This window comes from Alligator mississippiensis, chromosome 3, assembly GCF_030867095.1.
Source record: "Alligator mississippiensis isolate rAllMis1 chromosome 3, rAllMis1, whole genome shotgun sequence".
NCBI lineage: Eukaryota > Metazoa > Chordata > Crocodylia > Alligatoridae > Alligator > Alligator mississippiensis.
The window spans coordinates 113,900,682-113,924,573 of NC_081826.1; the positions used below are offsets into that span (position 1 = coordinate 113,900,682).

The 23,892-nt window shown below is 43.2% G+C and overlaps 1 protein-coding gene across 1 annotated transcript in view; it reads right to left on the reverse strand.

Annotated features, from left to right (window-relative positions):
- SCGN (secretagogin, EF-hand calcium binding protein) overlaps positions 1-23,678 on the reverse strand; it is a 48,569-nt gene extending 24,891 nt beyond the window's left edge. Inside the window, exons 1-4 of the mRNA XM_019490313.2 lie at positions 23,569-23,678; positions 22,453-22,523; positions 1,830-1,922; positions 1,501-1,590 (exon numbers count right to left, since the gene is read on the reverse strand). Of these exons, the coding sequence (XP_019345858.1) occupies positions 1,501-1,590; positions 1,830-1,922; positions 22,453-22,523; positions 23,569-23,641 (327 nt within the window). The 5' untranslated portion in view covers positions 23,642-23,678. The remainder of the gene's footprint in view (positions 1-1,500; positions 1,591-1,829; positions 1,923-22,452; positions 22,524-23,568) is intronic.
- Positions 23,679-23,892: the final 214 nt, after the last annotated feature.

Sequence of the window (23,892 nt, forward strand, 5' to 3'; positions counted from 1 at the left end):
TGTTTAATACAGATACTCTTCTTATAAAGGAGAAATGTAGTCAGAGAGAGAAACTGATCAAAATGTCTTACCTCATTTGTGCATGCAGTTACCATGGTTGCTCACTCAGAGTAGTAATTTGCCTGTGTAAATTATCACTTAGAGGAATAACTACCCATTTGTACTCACAGGCACCCATCTTGCATACAAAATCAGGATAACTGCATGCATGCGTTCGAAATCAAGCCTTTGTAGTTCAGAATAGGTTGAAACTAGGAGTATATATTCAGTAATAACTTCTAAAAGTTCTCATGACTGGAGATTTTCCCTTGGGAGCCTGTTGCTCAAACGTCTGGAAAGCAGCTTTGCAAAATTCCAGTGATCTCTTACCATATTTTTATGGGCAAATATTTTAGTGCTCAAGGATAACATCCAGCATTATAAAGCACAAGCTGGTAGATTCTGTGTAGATAAATTTTGGGTAGATAATTTTTCAGGACAGTTCTGCAAAGCTGATATAGCAGGGGTTTTCAACCTTTTCGGGTCATTGTAGCCCTGCGGCCAGTTGAGAAGGCAGGAGTCCACCCTGGCCGATCAGTGAGCATGTCGGTGGCATGGCAGCAGAGGAAGTGCCAGCAACAGTAATGGCGCCTGCTGCCAAATACTCCCTGAGGCCATCACAAGTACCCCCAGGGGTACACGTACCCCCGGTTGAAAACCCCTGTGATATCGAGTTTATGCACCAGCTAGCAACAGCAAGAGTTGCTAGTGACAGGTTTCCAAAACTGTGCAAAATCTGATTAATTGAGACACTTGAGCATCCTCCAAATAGATAAGAAATTCCTTGGGAGGCTTTGGGTTGCTAGAGAGGTTCCCATGAGTCCTCTCTTGCTGCTGTACAGACTGTAGAAGAGAAAAGTGGGCATATGCCAGAGCATCCTTATACATCAGTGCACCCCAAGTGATAGTGTGGCCTTCTAGGACTGGGGAGAGCCTGTTCAACTCAACGAAACCTTCAGCCCATTCTAGCCTCCAAATTACCGGGGAGGGAGGGAGAGAGAAAGGAAGGGAGCCTGCACAACAAGGTGGCAGAAATAGTTTCCTGTCAGGCCCATGCTGATCTATGCCAGGTTCACCTGCATTCATGAAGGACCCATGACCTACTCAGGTCTCTGTTTACAGCTATTCTGTTCAGTGCAACAGTCCAGTAACCTTTCTTCTCAGAAGGCATGGACTGATATCTGACTCTTTCATCATTATTTGAGAAAGTTTGCCAAGTGCAAGTATCTGTTTTGGACCTCTCTGGTTCTGTCTGCCCTATCTACAGTTATTCTGCTCTTTGAATAATTCTCTTAAAATGTTCTTTCTTCCAATGATGATCACACAGCCTTCAGAAACAACGCTATGCTTTCCTCACTGAGCAATATTCCATAGGAGTCCAGAACACACCTACCACTATAAGAGTTTGCTAAGTGCCATTCAGATGGGAAGTAACATGGAAGAAAAGATCAAGACACACACCCGCATAAACTCCACGCTGTTGTCCAAGGGAGTTTCCCGCCGGAAAAGCAGCAGAAAATTCTCATCATCTGGCAAGATCATGTTTGCAAGCTAAAAAGGGGAAGTAAAGATCAGAGAAAATTTCCATGACTAATGACCTCGGCAGAAAATAAATGCAAACATGTTTCTATGGAAACAAAGCCCAGAAAAAGCTGTTTAAAATTTAGACCTACCTTGGCTAATCTTTTTTTGCCCCCATTATCTGCAACATGTCCAAGATGACCCAATTACCCTTGAATCACTTCCCAATGTTACCCCTTTTCAGAAAAGTAGTGTTTTTTGGCAGTTACCTCTTGTATTTGCAAACGTCCATCTGCTGTGACATCGTATGAGGACATGAACTGCTCTTTCATTCTCTGCACCTTTTCCTCTGTTAGGGTGTCCTATGGATTGAAACAAAACAGACACACAAAGCCCCTGAGGGTGGTAGAATACAGCACCCCAGATTAAATCGATTATGATTTACAACTGCCCTTCATAACAGAACATGAACTCCATGTGCTCCCGGAGGCTGGGGGGGGGGGGGCACAGTGAGCTCTTGCAGGCGGCAGCGGTGCTGTCAGTGGTGGGAGCATGGTGGTGGCAAGCAGGGAGCTCCTGCAGACAGCTGCAGTGCTGTCAGCAGTGGCGGGGGAGGAAGGGGGAGTGCTGACCAGCGGTCGCTGACCACCCGCAGACACTGCTGGCAGCATCAGCAGTGGTTAGCGGCTATCGCGGACCACCCACAGATGCTGCTGGTGGTACCGGCAGTGAGGGGGGACCGGCGAGTGGTGACTGCCCACAGCACCGCCGACAGTGTCAGTGGCGCCTTTTCACAGGGGGTGCACCACCATGCTCAGGGGGTGCGCATGCACCTGTATGCACCCCCTATACATCACCAATGCTTCATAATAAGACTTCTAAGGGGAGGTTTACACCATGTCCTCAGTATGGCATTGAAAAATCAGCCCTGCTTTTTGGCTGCCTACACACGTGCTTGCGGGTGAAAGGTGGCTGTTTTAATTAGAGCAGTTTCTGGACAGCTGCTCTAATTAAAATAGCTCACTGTCATGTGTATTAAGCCCCTGTGCATTTCAAAATGGCTGCGGGACACTTTATTAAACCTTGTTGAATGAGTTTTAGAGAAAGTGCCCCTGCAACCATTTTGAAGTGTGTGTGTGTGTGTGTGTGGGAGAAGAGGGGGCTGGTTAATACACATGATGGTGAGGCAATGCTGGAGCATTCTCATTAGAATGCAATGAGCACATCTATAGGCAGAATTTGTGCTTGGCTCACAAATTTCCGTATGTTATATTATAGTTGGGTGTGGTCCCATGCATGCTTGAGATGCTGGAGCCAGGGTATGTACTTGGAGCTGTGATAAGCCATCTCCTCTGCAAAGTTGCAAGCTCAGGCATGTTCATAGTGGCTGCTTGTGGGTGCTGCTTGTTTCTTGGTGATGTGCTCTGTCCTCATAAGGATGTAGTATAGGCATTCCTTGAAGCTCTATACACAGACACTATGTTGGATGAATTTTAGAAACTAATCTCATGCTTAACTTGGTGGCCAATATGCAGTATGATGGATGCCATGGGGCCAGGTCCTATTCTACCTGTTAATTTAGATACCTAAGTGCCACCCTCTTCAACACTGCTCGAGTCTGTGGAAAACCACGTGTGCATTTATTTTTCTCCACTTTAGGCTTAAGACTAAATCACATAAAGTGGTGAGGAAGGTAATCTGCTCACCTTCTATTTTAATAGTTTTTCAGGGACATGAGCAGGGTGTCATAGGATCATACTTAGAAGCCTAAGTGCTAGAATAGGATCTGGCTTCATATCCGGCATCTGCAGAACACTAAATGTTTCAATGTCAAAATCTCTTTGGCTAGCTGGTCCTGCACTGCCACTGGGATTTTGTTTTGGTGGAGTATTCCTCAAAACACTCCCCTAATCCCTGAACTACATCTTCATATTTTTTTCATTAGGTTATCTGTTTTAGCAGGCATCAGAGGTAGTGGAGCACTGAGCCTGTCTGTCTATCACCCTAGTTTATTATCATTATGACCAATGTGGTGGATTCAAAAACTAGAAATGCTTTCAAGTCCTGGAAATGTTTCTGTTAATAATAGTTTAAATACGTTTGTATCCTGTTTATGCTTTTGCGTCTAGTAGCTTAGGCCCACACTTTCTAGGAGATATGAGGAGGCTGGTATGTGCTTTGGCAGGTATTATACTAACTTGTGCACCAGTGTCCAACTTTATCTGACAGCATTCACCATCAGTGGTAACCTCTTTGAACAGCTGGTCTGTCTGGGCTGCACGAGCTGAGCCTATTTTGGTCAGAGAGCATTAGAAGGGATATACCTAATATTCAAGAGGAAATGCACAAAACTGGTAATTAGCATTTCTGTAGGATCAACGTCCTGTACCAGGGGTGTCCAACTAGTGGCTCTTGGGTTCCATACAGCCCACAAGGAGTTAATTTATGGCCCTTGGGCTCCTGGTCTTGGAGCCAATCCTCTCATTGTTGTCTTGCTACTGCTGTAGGGTCTCTGGTTTCCCTCTCCTTCCTCCAGGTTCAAGTGCTTGCTCTTACCCCAAGCAGCACAGCACAGTACAACACAGCAGACATGCCTACACGGTGGCAGTGTGGGAGGTGCACAGCAAGGAGGTACCTGCCATGTTGTAGGGGAGTTGGCACCATGTGGTATGTGACTGGAGGACATGAGACTCTCCAAGCCACTCACACATTGGACAGCCTTCTCCTATAGGTTCAGACAAACTGAACTAGCAAGACAAACTGAAGAAGAAACATCCGATTACATTCATGCCCTCTCCTTCCCATTTGCTTAGTTTAGGCAGATATTACTATCTACCTACTTCAGGGCTCATACGCCTTCTTGAACAGTGGTCCCCAAACTTCACTGGCCCAGTACTGAGCAAGTAACATGTTTCAGGCAACTTTGCACTTCACTCTGCCTGTCAACCTAAAGAAATACGTTACTGTAGAATGCAAAATTGCCTGTGGCGGTGAGAAACATGAAATGGTCTCTGGAGCAAAGTGCTGTCTGAGAGCCATGGGTAGGGGTCACTGGTCTCATGCATCTGGTTCTGGCCACTGTCTGAGACAGCTTTCTGAACTGGCTAGATCTTAGATTTGATCTGGTACAGCAGTTCCTATGCACCTCTGACAGGTGGTCCTGGAAGATATTTGTTATGATATTTGCCAGGATGACTATTATTTTATAAATAGACAAGAGGAATATTACAGTCATAATCATTGGACAGAAGGGATGGGACATCAGTGCTCACTCCAGTCTGGGGTCAGACAGATTTAGACTTGTGGTCTAACCATAGGAAAGACTGAGTACAGGGATGTGGATTAGAATCTGGGGAATGCTAATTCCTAATCCATACTAATTTTCTCTGTGGCCTTAGATCAGTAACTTAACTCAAGCCCTAAATTTTTCATTCTAGCTTATTAAACATTTTGCAGGGTAACACTTGTTTGTGCTGTTTGTACAGCAACTAAAGCCAGCATTGTATTACTGCTCCTAACTCTCACCTGAATGAATACTAGCTCACCGTGATTATTTGTAATAAGAATGCATACAGCTTGCATTTCCAAACTCTTTGGATACAATGCATAATAATAAGTAGTTAAATTATAATAATTTCCAGCTGCTGTAAAGTTTTACTAGATTTCCCTTCTAGAATGCCTGCAGCAGTCAACAACAGTTGTTATTGCAGAATAACTCCAGGACTTCAGTGAGTATAGGCAGACTGGAAACACAATATCGATTAACTCCCCATGCTGAAGTCATTATGCTCACATATCCTTACACTTTTCTGTTTGCATTCTGACATCTTCCCAGAACCTAACACTAAACTGCTATGACATAACTAATGCACTGTGGTCACCACTGCTTCTGAAAATATCCAGTGAACAAATAGTTTTGACTTCATGAGACTCTTCATATGGTTAAAATTATAAACCTGCTGGGTTTTTGCTTTATCTCCTTTCTCCTTTGTTGTCAACATCTCTCACATGTTTGGAAGTGCCCACAGTTTTCCAAATGCCTTTCATCTTTCACTAATAATAATAAAAAAGACCTACTTTATCCATTCTGACATCAGAACATAATTTGAACCTGGCTTCACAGAAACAATGAGAGCTCACAAGTGCTCACATGCATGAGAACGCTATTGACCTACACAGAAGTTTATGATAATATAGCCAAGACAGGCCATTCTACATAGAAATATAAAGGAGAAATGTTAATCAATTATATCTCTTCTGTTTATAAATGTCGAGTCAAATTCATAGCACTCTGAGCAGAAAGACTGCAACTGCTCTTCTGTCCAGGTTCCATAAATCAATTCGTTATATGTGGGTGGTTGAATGGATGGATGAATAGGGCACTGTTAAACAAGTACAACACCGTTTTCTTTCACCACCACATTAAAACTCTTGTGCTATTTAAATTGCCTTCAGAATTCACCTTGAAGTTTCCTGGGCAGAACATTTCCCAGGCATTAGACAAACGTATCAGTTGCTAGCTTGAATAGGCTTGTGAAGTACTCTGAAATTATCCTCCTCCAGACCCAGTAGGGTAACTTATTTCTGAAACTATAATCATAGTTGATATTTGAAAAATGTGCTGTGGAAGTCTGACTAGTCTTTTCTTATAAAAGCTTATTGTTCAGCATTGTTTCAGCTTTTAACCACTACTTCATTGATGGGAAGGAGAACTGTTAGCTGAATAAAAATAGGACTTTTTTTTACTAGTTAGTCTGTTGGATAAGTCACGTAGATATGTAACAATTAGAATGGATGCAGCCATAGTTCCAGTTGATTTGGGTCTAGAAATTCTCTAGCATTTCAAATCTCAAAGCAACCCCTTTGTGTGCATTGTTATTCTTTTTCTTGTTTTACACTATACAACAGTAGTATACTACTACCCCAATCAGAAATTATAGAGCAAAGACAGAGTTGAAAACTCTGAAACAAGGTTTTTGACTAGTTGTACTCAAAGTAAAGTATTTTGCATATTGTAATTATATACACAAATAAAACAAATATCTAATTTTCTGACTGCACATTACAATCCAAGGTGACTCCTATTTTTACAGGAGAAACAAACACTTGTAGAAATTTTCAGAGAAGTGTTTATGTTTTGTTCTGAGCACTCCTGTCTTCTAAAAATATTGGGTTGAACATTACGTCTGCTGGTCTAGTCTGTAATAATATGTCTATTTGCCTTAATAATAAGAACAATGTCAAAATCTGACTTTTTTAATGCTATGAACTAACTTTGGAACGCTGTTTATTTTGCCAGTGATATGGGGCAGTTGAGACCTGTCTTTTCCCCTCAAAGCGGGGAGGAGAAGGTATCTTATGGGGCTGCCATGGAGCTGCTCCTCCATCTCTTTCTTGTACCACTGAAAGGGACATGCACATAGGCATGCTTTTGTAGCCCTAGGTACAGCTGTGCTGCTGGAGAGTCTGAGCTGCTGCATGCTGAAAAAGGGGTGAGACAGTTTGCTCCTTGGGGGAAGGGAGAAGTAGGAGAAAAGTAGGTTCTTTGTCCTGTTTAGACTCTGCCCTGCTCTATTCAGGGGGGCTGGTTTTATTTCCACATGACTGCTGTAATAGTACTAGAGTGAGGCAGTGATTTGAAAAGCAGAGGCATAATACAGCAGCTTTGCACCTTGGGCAATGCCAGCACAGCAAACTTCTAGCTGTAACAGGGCCATTTTTGCATCTTCTCTCTCCCCAAAGGTAGTACCTGAGGCTGCTGCCCTGGTCACTCCCCTGCCACAGTTATGCTACTACTGGAAAGGTAATAAGCATGTTACCCATCAGTGGTACCTGTCACTGCGATGTTAATGTTGGAGGTTGCATGCCATTTCACACCACAGAAACAGTAAGAATTGTTACCCACCAACCTAGAAGGCATGAGTATAGTATATGGGTCTTCAAACAAGTGTTTAATAATGAGGAATATGTATACAGTACCATTATTAGCATTTATATTATCCTGGTTCCTAGGAGGCCCAGTCACAGATGAGAACCCCTTTGTTCTAGGCACTGTACAGACATGGAATAAAGAAAGAATACCTGCCTCCAAGACCTCAGAAGCTAAGTATAAGCCAAGAGATGATAAATGGATAAAAACGGATCAATGGGGGGAGTACAAGAAGACAGCATTAGTAATAATGCTTAGCATATGCATAGAGATGCATCTCATCAACACACTCTAAAACATCAACTAACTGCTGTCACTTAACTGCATTCATGTAATTGGTTTTCAATAAGTTCCATGGTTTCAACAGACAAGATTCAAATGTTTCAGAGTGGGATAAAGAAATGTTGTACATTGGCAAGACACAGTTAATTTACACGGTGCAGATGCAGCCTGAGGAAGCAATTTCTTTATTCAGGAGACACTTCTGTAATGTGAAATGTAATTTCTAGCACCTCATTAGTGTTCTCCACCTCCCTACCTCCAGGCCCCCTCCTCACATCTTGTGCAATTGGAGTTTGTCTGTACAATAAGGATCAGAAAGGAGAGAAAAAAGGTGGGGATGAGACCACAATGTGCATACTCTTTGACCAACATCAGCTATTTAGGAATAGAGTTAAAGCCACTGAGTAGAGGAAGGCATTACACATAAAGTGGGATTGTGAAAGCAGCCCCATATCTCTCTGGAGTATTAACTTGCTAGCTAACAAAAGCTTGAGGCAAACAGAAAAAAAAAAGACGAGAAAAAGAAAGGAAGCAAAACAAAACAAAACAAAAACCCCAAAACAAACTCTAGTAGTTGCAAATGCCTTGGGGTTATGCTACATGTAGTGCTGTGTTGTGAATGACAGCGGGCATGGTAGTACGGTGATAGTGAAGTTCTACTCAGAAAGGTGGTTCTTTAAAAGTACCAGAATGTACCTCCAGGCCTATTGCTTTGTAAGGTGGGATGTGTCATGCACCTACAGAGAGAAACACTCTAGAAAACCCTCTGGCTCCCCTACAGGTAGGTGTGTGTGTTGGGGAAGGCTGCGTGGAATGCCCTGGAGTCAGTGACCATTAGGGATGGCTAGAGAGTGGGGGCTCCCTGTGAGGAAGAGCGGGGAATGGAAGTCCCCGGACAAGGGAGTTAGTTGTGGCCGAGAGGAGGTTGACCCTAGGCAATTTTTATAGGAATTTTGATGAGGCCTGGGTGGTAGTCTGAATGCAGGCTAAGGATTTTGTCAGCTTTATTTTGTTGTCAAAGCCTCTGAATCACGTTTTCTTATGTATTGGTTCTTCCTTTTAATGAACCCTTTTGTTTTTCTGTTACTTTACCAAAATGCCTGTGATAAATCCTGATTTCTGGGCAATTTAATAACCTGGATATACCCATTCATCAGAGTGGGGGACCAATAAGCTCACACAAACCCAGGGTCTATCTCTGGGAGCACCCTAAAGCCCCAGGGTTTTGTCACAGGATAACTGTAACCTCCTGTGCTTGTCCTTTGATGACCGGCAGGACTTCTTGCCCAGAGAGGGTGTATTTGTTCTCTGGTGTGTAGACAGTTTGCTCGTTTGGGTGTCTCTGTGGGTGCTATAAGTCCTCACCTGCCATGCCTTTGGTGTTATAGAAAATAGAGAGCCTGATCTTCCATGCCCTCATACAGCCTTCACATGGACACTATGGGTCCTGTGTCTCAGGCTCTGCCTCCCCTACACCCTGTTTAGCGCCTCCCAGATGACAATATGGGTAAAGTGTGTCCAGACCAAATGTCAGCAGTCTCTGTCCGGCATTGTGGCAACAGGTTACCAAAATCCTCCGCGCTGGTATATCTCCTCCACTCAGGAGGTAAAAGTCCATTTCAAAACACTGTCTGTGCACTCAGGCTAGGGAAATTTAGCTCTCCTTCCCCTCTGCTCAGCTACTGTACTCACAGCTATGCCGCTTTGTTTGCAGGTCATCCTGGCACGCCTCTGGGCATCGCTGCTGCCAAGGCCCAGTCCCTGCTTCCTGGTAAGTGCTCCCACTCCTCCAAGCAGGCTCCAGTGGGAGTCACTTGCTACCACGGTTCCTACCATTTGCCCCTGCTGGGGCAATCCCTCTGGTGTGTGGCTGTCACGGTGCTGCCACAGCCACTTTCAGTCCCCTGGCACTTTGGGTTTGGGCTGGTTTTAGGCTCCACTGTTGCATTCTGCCCCCCCAACAGGCCCTGTGGGTCCTTATCAGCCAGGCTCAACCTGGGGCCAACGGCCCCAGACATGTCTGACATGCTTCTGGGTCACTGTCAGGGAGCCTTGGCCTGGGTGTGGCCATGGCCAATCGAGCTCTGCTGCCACAATGACGTGGAGGAAAAGAGGAACACAGGACTAGAAGGGGCCTGTTGGGCCATTGAATCCCATCCCTGCTGTTGCAGGTAAACCTGTCATAAACAAGTGTCCAAAAAGATCTATAAGAACATCTGTTCCAGCCCTATTTGCATAGCACAACCTCAAAGCACCCCACAGACAAACATGGGATCTTTAGGATTAACTAAAGAAAGAAAATTCTACAATGTGTCATAAGAAAGGAGTAGGAGAGACAGAGAAAACATCAATGCCTGAGGTCTGGTCACCAGTTAAGTGAAATATGTCCAGCTGATCCTAGGAAGAGGATCACCCCTCCATGCTGTTGAGGAAAGCAAACTGCCCCATTCTTCATAGTCCCTGCCCATTTGACCTGTTGAATGTTCCCTTCTGGCTTTGCTCTGGGGATTATTTATTCCTGAGCATGTGGCAAGGCATGTCAGCTAGGCACTTGAGGTTTCCCAATGCCACTTATGAGCACTAGCACAACACATCCAGTCTCTGTTGCCAGCTGTGGCCAAAGTCCCATGCTTCAGAGGAACCAGGGGGAAACCTAGAAGCAGTGTAATCATTCAAAGGCATAAAAAACAAATTCTTCCTGGTCCATGCATGCAGCCAGCAGTTGCCATGAAGCATTAATTAGTTAATAGGATTCTTACAGTATAATACAATGCAACAAAGACTGTGACCGTTATAGGAATGAATAGAAAAAGAAATGTAATCCAGAAAGGATGCTCTCATCCAGGCCAACCTTCCTTACCTGCACGCATAGAGTCGCATAGAGTTCCCTATAATGTAAACTAAAACATGTCACTTGATAAAGTCTGGAATCATGCAAGTCCATCACCACTAAGCAAAAATGCTCCAATGCTCTCCTCCTCCTCACACAAGGGAGCTGCGTCTCACTCTGACACTAACTTGTTTAGCTTCAGCCTCTGCCTTAATGTCAGCAAAGTCAAGAAGCTCTACTCCACTAGAAACTTCCCACTTGTGCAAACACCTGCATGGCAATCAAGTTTCCTTTCAACCTTCTCACAGGGATAGCAACCTCAGTGATCTATCCTCTAGTCTGTTTGTGAAACAGGGATAAAAAGGACTTCACTGTCCTGGAAGAAAAGACCGCCCTGGTAAGGAGCAGCTTTCCTTCTTTCTAACATGCTCCTTACATCCTTTGGTCCACATTTCTACCCCATCAGAGCTGCAGCAAGCCTCTGTACTGGCTGCAGACGCCGAAGTCCCATGCTTCAGACGAACTAGGGGGAAACCTAAACCATGCTCTAAACATTATACTAAGAACATCTCTATCCTATCATACTATTCCTTGCATAAACATGTGTTGAAGCACTGTAGGTGCCATGCCTCCGCTCCCCTACAATGTTCAGAAGACTCTTCCAGAATTTTAATAGTTAGAAATCACCTTCTAATATCCAAACTAAATGTATAGAGGTTTAGTTCTCTGGCAGTAGCTAAGGGGAAAGAGCCTCCAGGGAAGAATTGCCCAGGGATGCAGAGACTGCCTGATATGCTGCATACTGGGCTAATGGGGCTCCAGGAGCTCAATAGGTACCATAGCCTACAAAGCACTTAGTGCTGGGGGAAGTTTGACTTTTTAAAAGGACAGAGCACACCCTGAACTGCTTATATTATGTTATTGCCAAGGGGCATGTTTAAGTTGCTGTTTATAAATACCAAAGGATCGGGCTGAGGCTATTGGGGAAGGAGGCTTCATTGGGACCCACTACAGTGTGGGGACCCCAGCGCCAGAGAAGGGCGCAGTGAAAAGGAGGTGAGCAGACCCCAGCGCCAGGGGGCGCACTGCCAAAGGGGCTGCAGAGAGCCCAGCACCAGTGTGGGGTGCAGAGACAGGGCTGCGGAGAGCCCAGTGAGGACAAGAGGCCGAGTTGTAGCAAGGCCCTGGGAGAGACAACATTTAAATGCCATCTGTGAGGCTTGGGGCGTGGTAAAGGGGCAGCTTTAGAGCCACGCATCTAGCCCATAAGGCTGAGGGTGTCCTGGGAGGCATCCATTTTGAGTGGGATCCAAAAAGGGATCCAAGAACTGACGTGGTTCAGCAGGGTCCAGCAGGACTGTGTACATCAAGGGCAGCCTCCCTATATTATAATTACCAGCAAGACATGGCAGGTGAGAAAGAGGGTGCCTGTTGGGCAGGATTGGTATCAAGGAGCCCCAGGGGTATCATGGCCGTCCCTGGGGACCCCATCCCGTGACAATATTCATGCCCAGCTTGCACCCCGTTGATTTTGACTCACAACTGGCCTTTAACTTAAATAAATCTTCTTCCCTGACATTCCCACCTCCCAAATGCATTTATAAAGAATAAGCAGATATCCTCTCAACCTACATTTTGCTAAGCTAAACTAGCCATGCTCTTTTGAACTCCTTTCCTAAAATGTATTCTTCATTCCCCTATCCCTCCTAGTAGCCTTTCTTTATACCTGTTCAAGTTTAAATTAACCTTTTGTGAATGTAGGTAAACAGAAGTATACACAGTATTGTAAATGGGGTCTGACTAATGTTTTGTACAGAGGTACTCTTACTTCCCCAACTCTTCAAAAAATACCCCTCTAACACCTTCAGAATTTTATTGGCCTTTTTGCATTGGCTGCATCATACTGGCAGGTCATGGTTATCCTGTAATCAACCAATACACCCAAGTACCTCTTTTCCTCAGATACAGCTAAGCTCTGAGACCTTAGCTTATAGTAAAAGTTCTTGGTATTAGCCTCTAAGTGGATAACTGTGCACTTTGTGCTATTAAATTGCATACCATTCCTATTACTCCAATCCAACAGGTTATCTAATGCTTCCTGTATGAACATACACTCTAGACAGAATACAGCTATATAAACTAACAACTGTAGTCAAACAATCTTTTTTCTTAAATGCTGATGCTGTTATTACATAATCCTCTTTTAGAGGCGAACACTACTGCTTAAAAGCTGCTTAAGAATTTTCATTTTAAACCACCCTCCCCATTTCAATCAGTTATTAAACTTTTCAAAATTTTGCTAAAATTTTGCAGATGTCTTGTTCTTTGCCAGATGAATATTGCCCTCATGGAAAGTTTAACCAGAAATTATACAAAGCTTGCTGAGGACAGTTTTTTTGGGCCAAAGTTCTGCATCACTCCAACAGGAAGCTAAAGCTGTTCTTACTGCAGGTGGGTGCTAGTACCAACATTTCCTGCCTTTTCCAAAGAGTGTGCATGTCAATGAGAGAGAATCTTCTTGGAGGGATGTCTTACAGTTTGCCATTAAGTATAGGCTATAAAATGCTGTGATATTTTTTGTTAATTTTCCAGAATCAAAGCTGAGTGTAATTAAGGAGATTTTTCTTCCAGAATGACAGACAGATAACATTAGAATTGTGATACAGTGGTACAGTGTGAGAAAGAGGAATCAAAGATGACCCAAGTTAGCAAGGGTAGTAAATCTGTTACCAGTGAAATAGAAGAGAGGAAGGGCCCATCACTGCTCTAAATCAGTGACAGGCAGCAGCTTCCAAGCCACAAATGGAAGTTATCACCTGAGGCTCTTTGCAGAAAATGTTACCACAGGTCACTTTTTTCCTCCCTGCAGGCATTGGATATATATTTCTTGCTGTCAGTAAATGCTTAACATTTTTACATTTCCACATCTCGAAGTGTGGAAATGGTAGTTAATGGACTGGCATTTCCCCCCTTTGAACTAGATTATGTTTGCAAAATTCATATCTGGGCGTATGTGTTGTTGGGGCTCTTTGGTACACACTGACTGCTCATGTGACTCCAAAACCAATCAGGACTGCATGTTGCATCTCTGAATGCAGTGAAACCACAGGAAGGAAATCCACCTGTCTCTAGTTTTCACATTGGGTGGGAGGAGGGGGCAGATCATTCTATTAACAAAGAGTTAAATCAGCATTTGATTATAATGCAGACTGTGGGTATAGACAGGCCCTCATTTGTAGTACTACAAAATCTCAGCATTTTCTAGCACTATACAAATGTGGTTCTATGCTGGTGCACAGGGGTTCCAGCCCCCTTGGCTGGAGAGCTACAAAGTTACATCAAAGGTAGCTTCTCTATTCAGGGGCCAATTGGGGGCTGCTCCTTGGGTCCCCCTGCCTGTAAGGAAGCCCAGCTCGATCACTGAGAACCTGCCCTCTCCCCTGCTGGGGAATGTGGCAGGGGCAAGGATGATGCATAGGGGGTGCATGTGGGTGCACATGCACCCCCTGAGCGTGACAGTGCACCCCCTACAAAAAGGTACCTGCAGGCGGTTGCCGCTTGCCACTCCACCGCTGACAACGCTGCCAGCGGTGGCTGTGGGTGGTCGCTGACCCTTGTTTGGTGCTCACCAACTCCCTGCCCACTGCTGACTACCTCTAGGCACAGCCAACTGAATCGCGAGGACAAATGATTGACATGTATTTCCACCAATTAACTGAAAAACAGGATTTTTTGTAGTCCATTCCTCATTTAGAACTGGACAGGGAAAAAAGGGTTTAAAAATGGGATGGTCTGGTACAAAACAGGACGCATGGCCACCCTATACAAATGTATCCATGGCCTAAAACAATTGTGGAAGAGGGACTTCACCCCCTTCCTAGCGATCAAATACTGGTCCTGTGCCAGTACCTCCTGAGAATTATTGAGCATTCTCTGTGCTCACTGAAGCCACTGGTAAGGGAACGTGACTAATGCTTTTCAGGACTTTGTTTACATATTATTAGCAAAAAGAATGTTATATAGTTTTGCCTTGAAAACATACACCACGGTTAAAATATTGCACATAGCATTCCTCATCTAAATCTCTTGGGAAATTTATTTCACAAGAACTTTTCATATTAAAGATATTATTCCACAAAGCTTTGCATGAAAGAACTTCTGTAATTCAAGCTGCCTTAAGGAGAAGTATTTTTTTTTTCTTTACACCTGATCCTTTTCTTCAATTTTATGAAAACCCATCTTAAACTATTTAATACCACAATTGCAATCTAGATGTTAATAATGCTCATAATGATTGAAAGGGCCTTTTTGCATTTGCAGCTTCACAATGTTTAATTTCTTTGGCATGAAAGAAATTCTGTTTTCCTCTCTTTTGGTAGCTTGAAAATAATCCCTTCACTTTTATCACATTTGTATTTTTTTTTGTGTGTGCCTTTGCCCCATGATTTTGAATTATGTTTCTGCTTCTTGAGGAATCTGTGCTCCTGGTAGTGATTTGTTTTAATCAAAATACAGCAATGATTCATTTGTTTTTGGGCAAGAGAAAAGAATGTGTGTAGAGGATCAAAGAAATTTTTACAACCTGAAGTGATGCTGGGGCTACTCCTGGGGTTTGCTGATCTTGAGTTTGTCATTTTAACTCAGACCAAGCCACGCCACGAACAATACTTCCCTGCCTCGTGAAATGGATTTTGTTTTTACAGTTAAGTACCAGAAACTACTTCAGATGCAGAAGCAAGCATCTCAAGCACTAGGGGAAGCTAGTAAGCAAGTGAGTTTGCTTGCTTGCTTTCTAATTATCAAGTTTCTTTATCGATACACACATTTTAGCATTCAGTTTGGCCTTGAGTAGCATTTACCATGCAGTGAGACTGCCGAACAGGAACAAGAGATCCCTAGATTCCCCCCTTAGAACCAGCTCCAGGCAGGCGAGTTAAACCCATGTGTCTACATGAAATCAGGTGTCTACATGAATTCAGATGCAGGTTCAGGACTTCAGTGAATGAAATGCTCACTGCACTAGTAAGATTGGACAGCCTGGACCTACCATAGTGTAGTTAACTAAGGAGGGGTGACTGGGGCAACAGCCCTCAACATCAACTTAGCGGGAGAGGTGCAAAAATAACAGCCACAGCTGCTGCCTGGTTTCACAGTCTCCATGGCCAGCTGGGAGCCATTACTGCTCTGTGCAGTGCAACTGATTCTCAACTGGGGTCCTGTGGCACCCAGGGATGCCCTGAGATCCTTCCAAGGGTGCCTCAGGCTGCCAAGTAACATTAGCACTGCTAGCACAAGATAAACCCAGAGATTTCAAGTGGGAATTCCTGGTGTTAAAAGTGTTCTGACCTGTTGTGGGCTTTGTTCTTTGCAGCAAAAGAATTGCTCTGTTATTTTTCTGTAGTCACAAAGCAAGTGTAAGCTAAGAGTTGGCATTTTCTGAGGCATGCCTCAAGTGTAAAAGGGTTGCAAATCACTGGCTTAGGCCCTGTTCTGCCTTTCCATAAGCCAAGCACTTCTTTAGCAAAGCAACAACCATAGTCCATTTTTTTTAAAAACCACACTCTGATTTGCACACTTGTGGGAAAAAACATTTGCACAAACAATTTATTTTTCCCCAGACCAAACATATAGGTGCCTAAATGACTTGAACTGGCACTGGCAAATAATTGTGAGTGGAAAGTAAGCTGACAGCTATTCCCACTCAGAAAATGGTGTGAGCTTTTAGCTTGGAAATCAGGAGCAATACATATACTTGTTTTACAACAAGCTGCTTTTTTACACCAGTCTTACTGCCTTAAATATTATTGTATGTTAAAAAACTTACAATGTATCTTCTTTTCTTTAGATCTATACGACACAAGATTTGAGCTTTAAACTAGAAAAATTTCATATGTTGAAATATAATCTACTCCTGCGTGTAATAAGCCAAATTCTCTGCTGGGTAACTTCACTGATTACATTGGAGTTGCACACTGGATAATTTGGCCTACAATCTTCTCTAGCCCCTGTCAGTGTAATATCTGAATACTTGTACTGTCATTACTCTTCCACCTCCTCTTTGGATAAAAATCACCAGTGCAAATCTGGGAGATATTTCTCCCATAGCAAATGCTGGCTGCCAAGGAAGGATCTTACATCTTTCCAGATGTGTTAGCATGTTTGTGTGCTTACACTTTGGACAGGTTCTCTGTTTGCCTTTTTTCCCCAAGGCATGGGCTTCTTTTGACATACCTTTAAATATGGAAAACACATTCATTGTATCAATGTTTCCTGACAGAGCGCTAAGGTTGTATTTGCAGAGGCAAACAATATCTTGCCTTAAAACACAGAAAGGAGAAAGGAATACTGTAGATCACATAAGCTGAAGCTAACAAAAGTTTTAATAAGCACCTCAGCTGTTCCCCAAGTTTAAGGTCACACACATCGGATTGAACTTGGAATGGGGTGCAAGAAGAAGGGTTTTAGTGAAGGCTCTTCTATCCTGTGCCGATCCACTCGAATCCAGACTTGTTTACCCATCAGACATATTGAGTGTATCTACACAAGATGCTAAGTCACCACAGCAACACGCTATGGTGACCTAACGTTGGCAGGCAAAAACTGTGATGCTGCAGCTACGTAATCATAGCGACACACTCCCTTGGTATAGCGCATTGCTATGGCGACATAGCGGCTAAAAATAACCATGTATTGCTGGCACAGCATGACACGCTATTACTGCACCATCATTTAGTACTTCCAAAAGGAAATGCTAAATGATGGCTCAGTAACAACGGTACCATAGGGGCACGTGTAGACGTGCCCACTGTCTCTTTAGGAAGCTGGAATACAGAGCTGTGCTGGCTGGCAGGGAGAGTTCTCATTTAGGTGGCTTTGAGGCTGGTTCATATTTTGGACATTGGCTTTAACTGAATTGATTTATTGAATTCCTGACTATGCAGCCACATCTCTAGAGGGGCACATTTAAGCATTTAATAAAGTAGGGGCGTGGGAGGAAGCACTCTAGTATGGGTAGGTAGCTGAAACCTACGTAGTCTGTGGGTGCCAAGGGCAGGTGGGATGATTCTGTGGCTTTTCAGGGAATATGCTCCATGGGCTCAGAAGGACTCCTCTTAGTCAGAGGCTGGGTCTGTGGGAAAACAATATAGCAATGCTCTCCCTCACTTAAGCAGATTTACACTTCTAGGTGATACAGACGGTGTGCTGTGGAACTGCTGCCATCCACACCACAGCTTAGTGATGTGTGTTCAGAGAAAGGACTTACTTGCACCATCCCTTTCTTCTAGTCCAGGGGTGGGCAATTATTTCGGGCACTGAGTTTTGGCAAGTCATCGAGGGCTGCACGACAGGCAGCCAGGGACAGCTAAATATTAATTTTCTAAATTTTTTAGGGGCCCCGCGGGCTGGATAGAATGGCCTGGTGGGCTGCATCTGGCCTGGGGCCGCATTTTGCCCACCCCTGTTCTAGTCCATCCACATGCTGGGCAAAGCAGCAATAATTTGCATCTAACTCATTATTCCCAGACCTTTGGCTGATGTCTGTGTAATGCATACATTTGACCAGAATGAGTCAACTTACTGTATAGTATTATTCTATTCATATTGTGCATTTCCCCTTGTATTATGGCTTTACCTGAAGATATCTGACTTCATCTGGACATTCAGTGGAAAATTACTAGGTAGTATACAAGTGTTCTTAGATCCCAGAACTTTATTGGTGTAATTATTGCAAGAATATTCACACAGTTCCTTAAAACTATAGTAGAAATGTTCTAAGCAGAAGCTTTACAATGAAGGAAAGAGAGGGAGGGACATGGAAAAACTAGATAGTGTTTTCCTTATTTCAATAACATTCATTGTTCATCATTGGATCTCTTAGTCTTTACACATCATGTGGCACAAGTTACAATACCAGAAATAACATATATATAGACAAGTGTGCGTGGGAGCAGATTTATGGATTACAGTCCAATAGGCAAATGAACAGTGGGATGGGGCAATGAAAAGGCTCAGGAGGTAGGCAGGGAGAGCAGATACATAAGAGACAAACAACTAATGTCACATGGACAGGAGGGGCACAGCTGCAGCAGTTCCCCAGCCTGTAATGGGATGAGTCTAAAGTGTCCCTATCTTCCTCACATACTGAAAGACTTCACAGAAGTTATTTCTAGTTTGTAGAGAACACTTAACCCATTAATATCACCAGACCACCAAAAATCTCTTGATTTACCAAAGCTTTGTGTTTGTATTAGACACAAATCTAGTGGCAAATCAAGGGTGTTATGGTAGAACTGGGAGAGCTGACAGCTTTTCACATTTTGGGGAGAAGGGCAGGGTGGGGGACAGGGGAGAGAGTATATAGAATCTGGGAATTAGTTTGGCTCATTACAAAGTTAGGAGCCATTTTCAGATTTACCTTTGTTTCAGATACCCCCAAAGACATGTAGATGCAAGGCTCATCATCTCTACCCTTGGTATACTGAATCCTCTTTCTTGCCTAGGCCCTTTAATCACCAAATCTAATTCTCAAGTGCCTGAGGGACTCTGTCTTCCATTGTTTTCCCAGCTGTTCTGGTGCTCTTGCATTTAATGTCAGATGAAGACATAGCAGAGTAGCTGGGAAAAAATAACAGAGCTGCAAACTACAGTGGTCATTAAGGGAAAATAACAGCTTAGGGAGCGGAGGTTGGAAAAATATAATTATGAAACTGTTCACTATTCAAACAGCGACAACTTTCAGAGCAGATAACATTATTTATCACTTGTACAGCACTTTAGAAATAGTATCTAATTAATCCTTGTAACGTGCCTTTAAGTTATGTCAGTATTACTGTGTGTATGTTACAGAGCATGGAAACAGAGGCAGAGAGGTTAAGAGCTCACAGAAGGAAACAGTGTCAAGACTAGGTTTAAAATACAGAGATCCTAATTCCCAGCTCTATGCTCATAATCACTAGGCCATGCCTTTCTTTAAGGTACTGAAAAACAATTTTGAAAAGAAGGAATCCCACCCCGCACAAATATCACTTACCATAATTATGTTGTTATACATGCTAATTATACAAAGGTAACAAAAGTGATTATTCATACAAAGTGCCATAAACATTCATGAAGCTTAGGAAACAAATGAGGAAAAAAAAGCTTTATTTTGAGTTGCACAGAGTGAAAGGACAAAATTCTACCCTCTGGATGTGTCTGCATTGCACTGGACAGTGCACAGAGCTGTGAAAACCTGCCCTGCCCACGCCAGCACCTCATGCTGAAAAATGTTCTGCTGTCACTATTACAAGGGCACTGGCCATGTCCTGGGTGCCTGCCAAAAGGCACGTGTCATGCACAGCATGGGAGCAAACAGGTGAGGTGTCCATTTTATGGAGGCACTACTATGATTTTAGACTTGCAGGGCAGCACTTAATTTTGGTATTTCTTAGTAGCCTCAATGGGAGGCAGGGATAGCAAAATATTGAGGGTGACAACAGCAGTCCCCTTTGGGCCTGATATAATTTTGCCCTTAATTAAAAATAACAATAACTAAAAATAGACCATAGAGAAAGGAACAAAAGGCAACCCATGATCTTATTGTTTTAGGTCCATAATCTGGCACTTTTAGGTCAGGTACAGACATTACATTTTTACCAGTATAAGTGATCAGAAACCAGTCTATAACCATAACAGAACAGAAGTTTGGCGCACAGACTGGTTTAAAATGGTGGAAAATGATCTAAGATTTGCTCCCCCCCACCAATCCTGCCAAAGGGCAAATGTGTGTTGTTTGCTACAGAGCTAAATTATGCTGCTTACTGAAAACCATGTCACTTAGATCAATTCCACCTCAGGCTTTTTGAATGTCTGTACCTAGCCTTACTGTTCAGTAGCATTATGCTTTCTCAATTGCACTTGAGTAGATTTAAGATGCTATCCCTTAAATTAAACTGAAAGGGGTTCTATGCCATTTATGTTTTTCTTTAATGACAAGACTAACTACAGAAACTGGGAAAGGCACAGAATGGAAAAGCAGTCTGGTTTAGAACGTATTGTTCAAACACTAACTTTTAGCAATAGTGGGAACTGTCACAAGCCCTGTTTAACAAAGGGAAAATTGTACCTCAGTATGAAACCCGGAAAAACAGGCATCAGTGACAGTGTATCCTACTTTCTGTGTATCGCTTTGTTGAATACTGTACATCAATTTATAAAACGCATTTATATTCACTTCAATGTATCTTGTCTCCAATAACAGCCACAAGCAAAAGCTTTAGCAGAGCTTGTGAGAAACTCCTCCATTGGCATATATAAGATAAGGAAGGTGTACGCTAATGATTGAGATTGACTCAATTACTAGCACAGGAAGTTTCATCTCTCTCTTTTATTAACAATTTATATTAGAAAGCTGAATATACTTGCTAGCTTTAGAAAAAAAATTGATCCTTCTATCAATCTTGGTAGGTCTTTGGCCAAAATGACATCCTGTGGCAGTGGGTTCCACAATCTACTTGTCTATTGCATGATATTTCTTTTCATTGGTTTTGAATTTGTCACCTTTCAATATCATCAAATGTTTTTTGTTTTGGTGCCATGAGACAGCAAGACCAGATTTTGCTACTTTCATCTCCTTTCTAAAGTTAACAATCAGTCATTTAGACCTCTCTTCATTTCAGATTTTCCATGTCTGTAATCGTTCCTGTTTGCCATCTCTGAATCCTTCTCATTTGTTATTAAACTTGTCCATGCATAGACTACTGATATTTCACTATAAAATTACTTTAGGAAATTAAACAAAAGTTGCTTTGAAAACTGGGTTTAAGTTCAGATTTTGTTTCAAATACTCAGAATTGTAAGTATCTAAAATAATCCTTTTTATTGTGAATTTCATTCTTAATTCTGCTCATTCTAATCAGCCATCTGCCGACATCTATGTAGGCAGTTTATTTCTGTTTCATTATCAACTTTCTATTTAACTGAGTTGCTTCACCTTTATTTGCTCTGACACATCTATTCCTTTTAGTTGAGAGGTACTCATTATTTTTGCTTGTATTTGATCACATGCCATGCAATGAAAATTTAAAGATTATTTTAAACATGTGCCTTTTATGCAAATATTAGAACAGACTTATTCAGTAACAGGATTTTTTTTAGCTTATAGAGACATTCAAATGCAAAGTATGAACTGCTGATAAGGAAAACAAATTATGAGGATATTTGTCTAACTTTTTTGTACATTTTGAGTTGTGGACAGTGACAGATAAGAAGTACTGATAAACAGTATGGAAAAGAGCTATAAAACACAGAAAAACCTACCTGACATCTGCAAGTGTTGACCTTGCAAGCAACACAGTTGACTCAAATATTTGCCTTGTAACCATTTCTGAGAATGCAGGTATACTCTACATAAGCACTAGTTAAAATTAATGACAGGAGAATGCTGCAGAGTAACTGACATATTAACAAAACTCATCAGCACCCTTTTGAATAAAGCAGAAACACCTGCTATGCTACAATTCACCCTTCACAACTAAAGGTTACCAGACTTTTTAGTTAGATTTTATCCAAGGGAACTAAACAGCATTTCCTTCATGCCTCCTAAGACAGACTGTTTAGCACGCCACAATTATATCCTTGTACTAGGTGACAGATGTTGGACTGAAGGAAAAAAAATCATAGTACCTTTAAGGTTATTGCACCTGTTATAAACCCTGTTTAAGCCCCGCTTTGTTGCTAGGAAAAAATAAGCTCTCTACCTTGTGTCACTAAGGAAACTAATAGTCACAGCTATGAGTACAAAACCTCTTTAAACATCATGACCTTTAACAGTGTTTATCTTGATAGACATATAATATGGGACAGTACTTACATCTGGACCCAGTTTCTTCAGCAGATGATGAAAAAAATTATCAAGCTCCTTCCCCTCTATGTAACCATTATCTAAACACAATTAAAACATATTGCTTATCAGACATTATTATCGATGTAATAATTACATTATTACAAATTCAGAAAATGACAACTTTGGTGAGACAATCATCTCTGTGTTTAGGGAAACTGTGTCAAACAGGTGCAGTGTTCTCTCTATTCATAAAAAAGATGTATCCACAGAAGTACATGAAAAGGCAAGATACACCTTGTCTAAATTTGGAAGGTCCTGTTGTGAATTCACATCCTTTCTTGTAATACTTACTTTGGACTTTCTGTATCCTTAACACCACACCTGAACCAAAAATGTAAAGGAGGGGCAGCGGGAGATATTAGGGGACACGTTCTACATAAACATTTATGCTGCGACTGCCTTCTCTGTAAGGCAAAGTCTGCTAAAAAGAGTTTTACTTTTATAGATCAAATCCACCCTGTAAAACATGGGATTTCCAGGAAGGTCTGATTCAGCTGCTTGGCACTGAGTATCTCAATAGCAGCTGCTCAGGGAAAGCCTGGTTAGATAAAAATCATCTTTGCTGTGAAATATTTAGCCTGTTTGCCATCATGCAGTGGCAAGGGCATCAGACTGCTTGTGGGACATCCAGAAAGTTACACGGCAACTTCCAAAGGACATCACAAGACAAAGAGATGCATGAAGACCTTGATGCAAGTCACACCTGCTGGGGTAGACAGAAAAAGGCTAACACCAAGAGCACGCACAATGCCACAGTGACCTGGTGAGCTCCTTCCCTGCCCTACAGTCCTACCGTCCCCATCTTTGCCTGTCACGCACAGCATGGGTGTAATAAAGGGCACCGCACACACATCTCCACACACTTATACACCAGGGCTGGGGGATGGGGGTCTCAAGAGGTCTGACAGTCTAACCCCCTGCTCGAGGCAGGATCATCCCTGAGGAAACCATCCCAGTCAACCATCTGAGCGGCTCTTGAAAACTTCCCTGGGAGGGTCCCACACCCTCTCCTCGCAGGTGGAGACACACGCCCCCGTCCATGCACAGCCCCGCATCCCCGGGCGAGGAGGGGTCCGAGCTCACCGTCCTCATCGAAGCGCTGCCAGATGTGCAGGAAGGCGGCGGCGTCCAGCTGCGGCAGCCGGCCGCTGTCCATGGTGCTGGTCAGAGCCGCCGGGACCCGCCGCACTCCCGCTCCCGCCGCCCGCAGGTGCGAGGGGCAGGGCTAGCCAGGGGCTCCGCCGCCAAGCCCCTGCCCCTTCTGCGGGGCTGCGCCCTATCAGGGCCCGACCTGCCCTCCCTCCCTCCCTCCCCGCCCAGGGCACACACCAAGCCTTCCCCGACCCCAATTAGGCTTGAAACCTGCTGGGCTCTGCCTCACCTCGCCCTCTACTGCTGACTGGCATG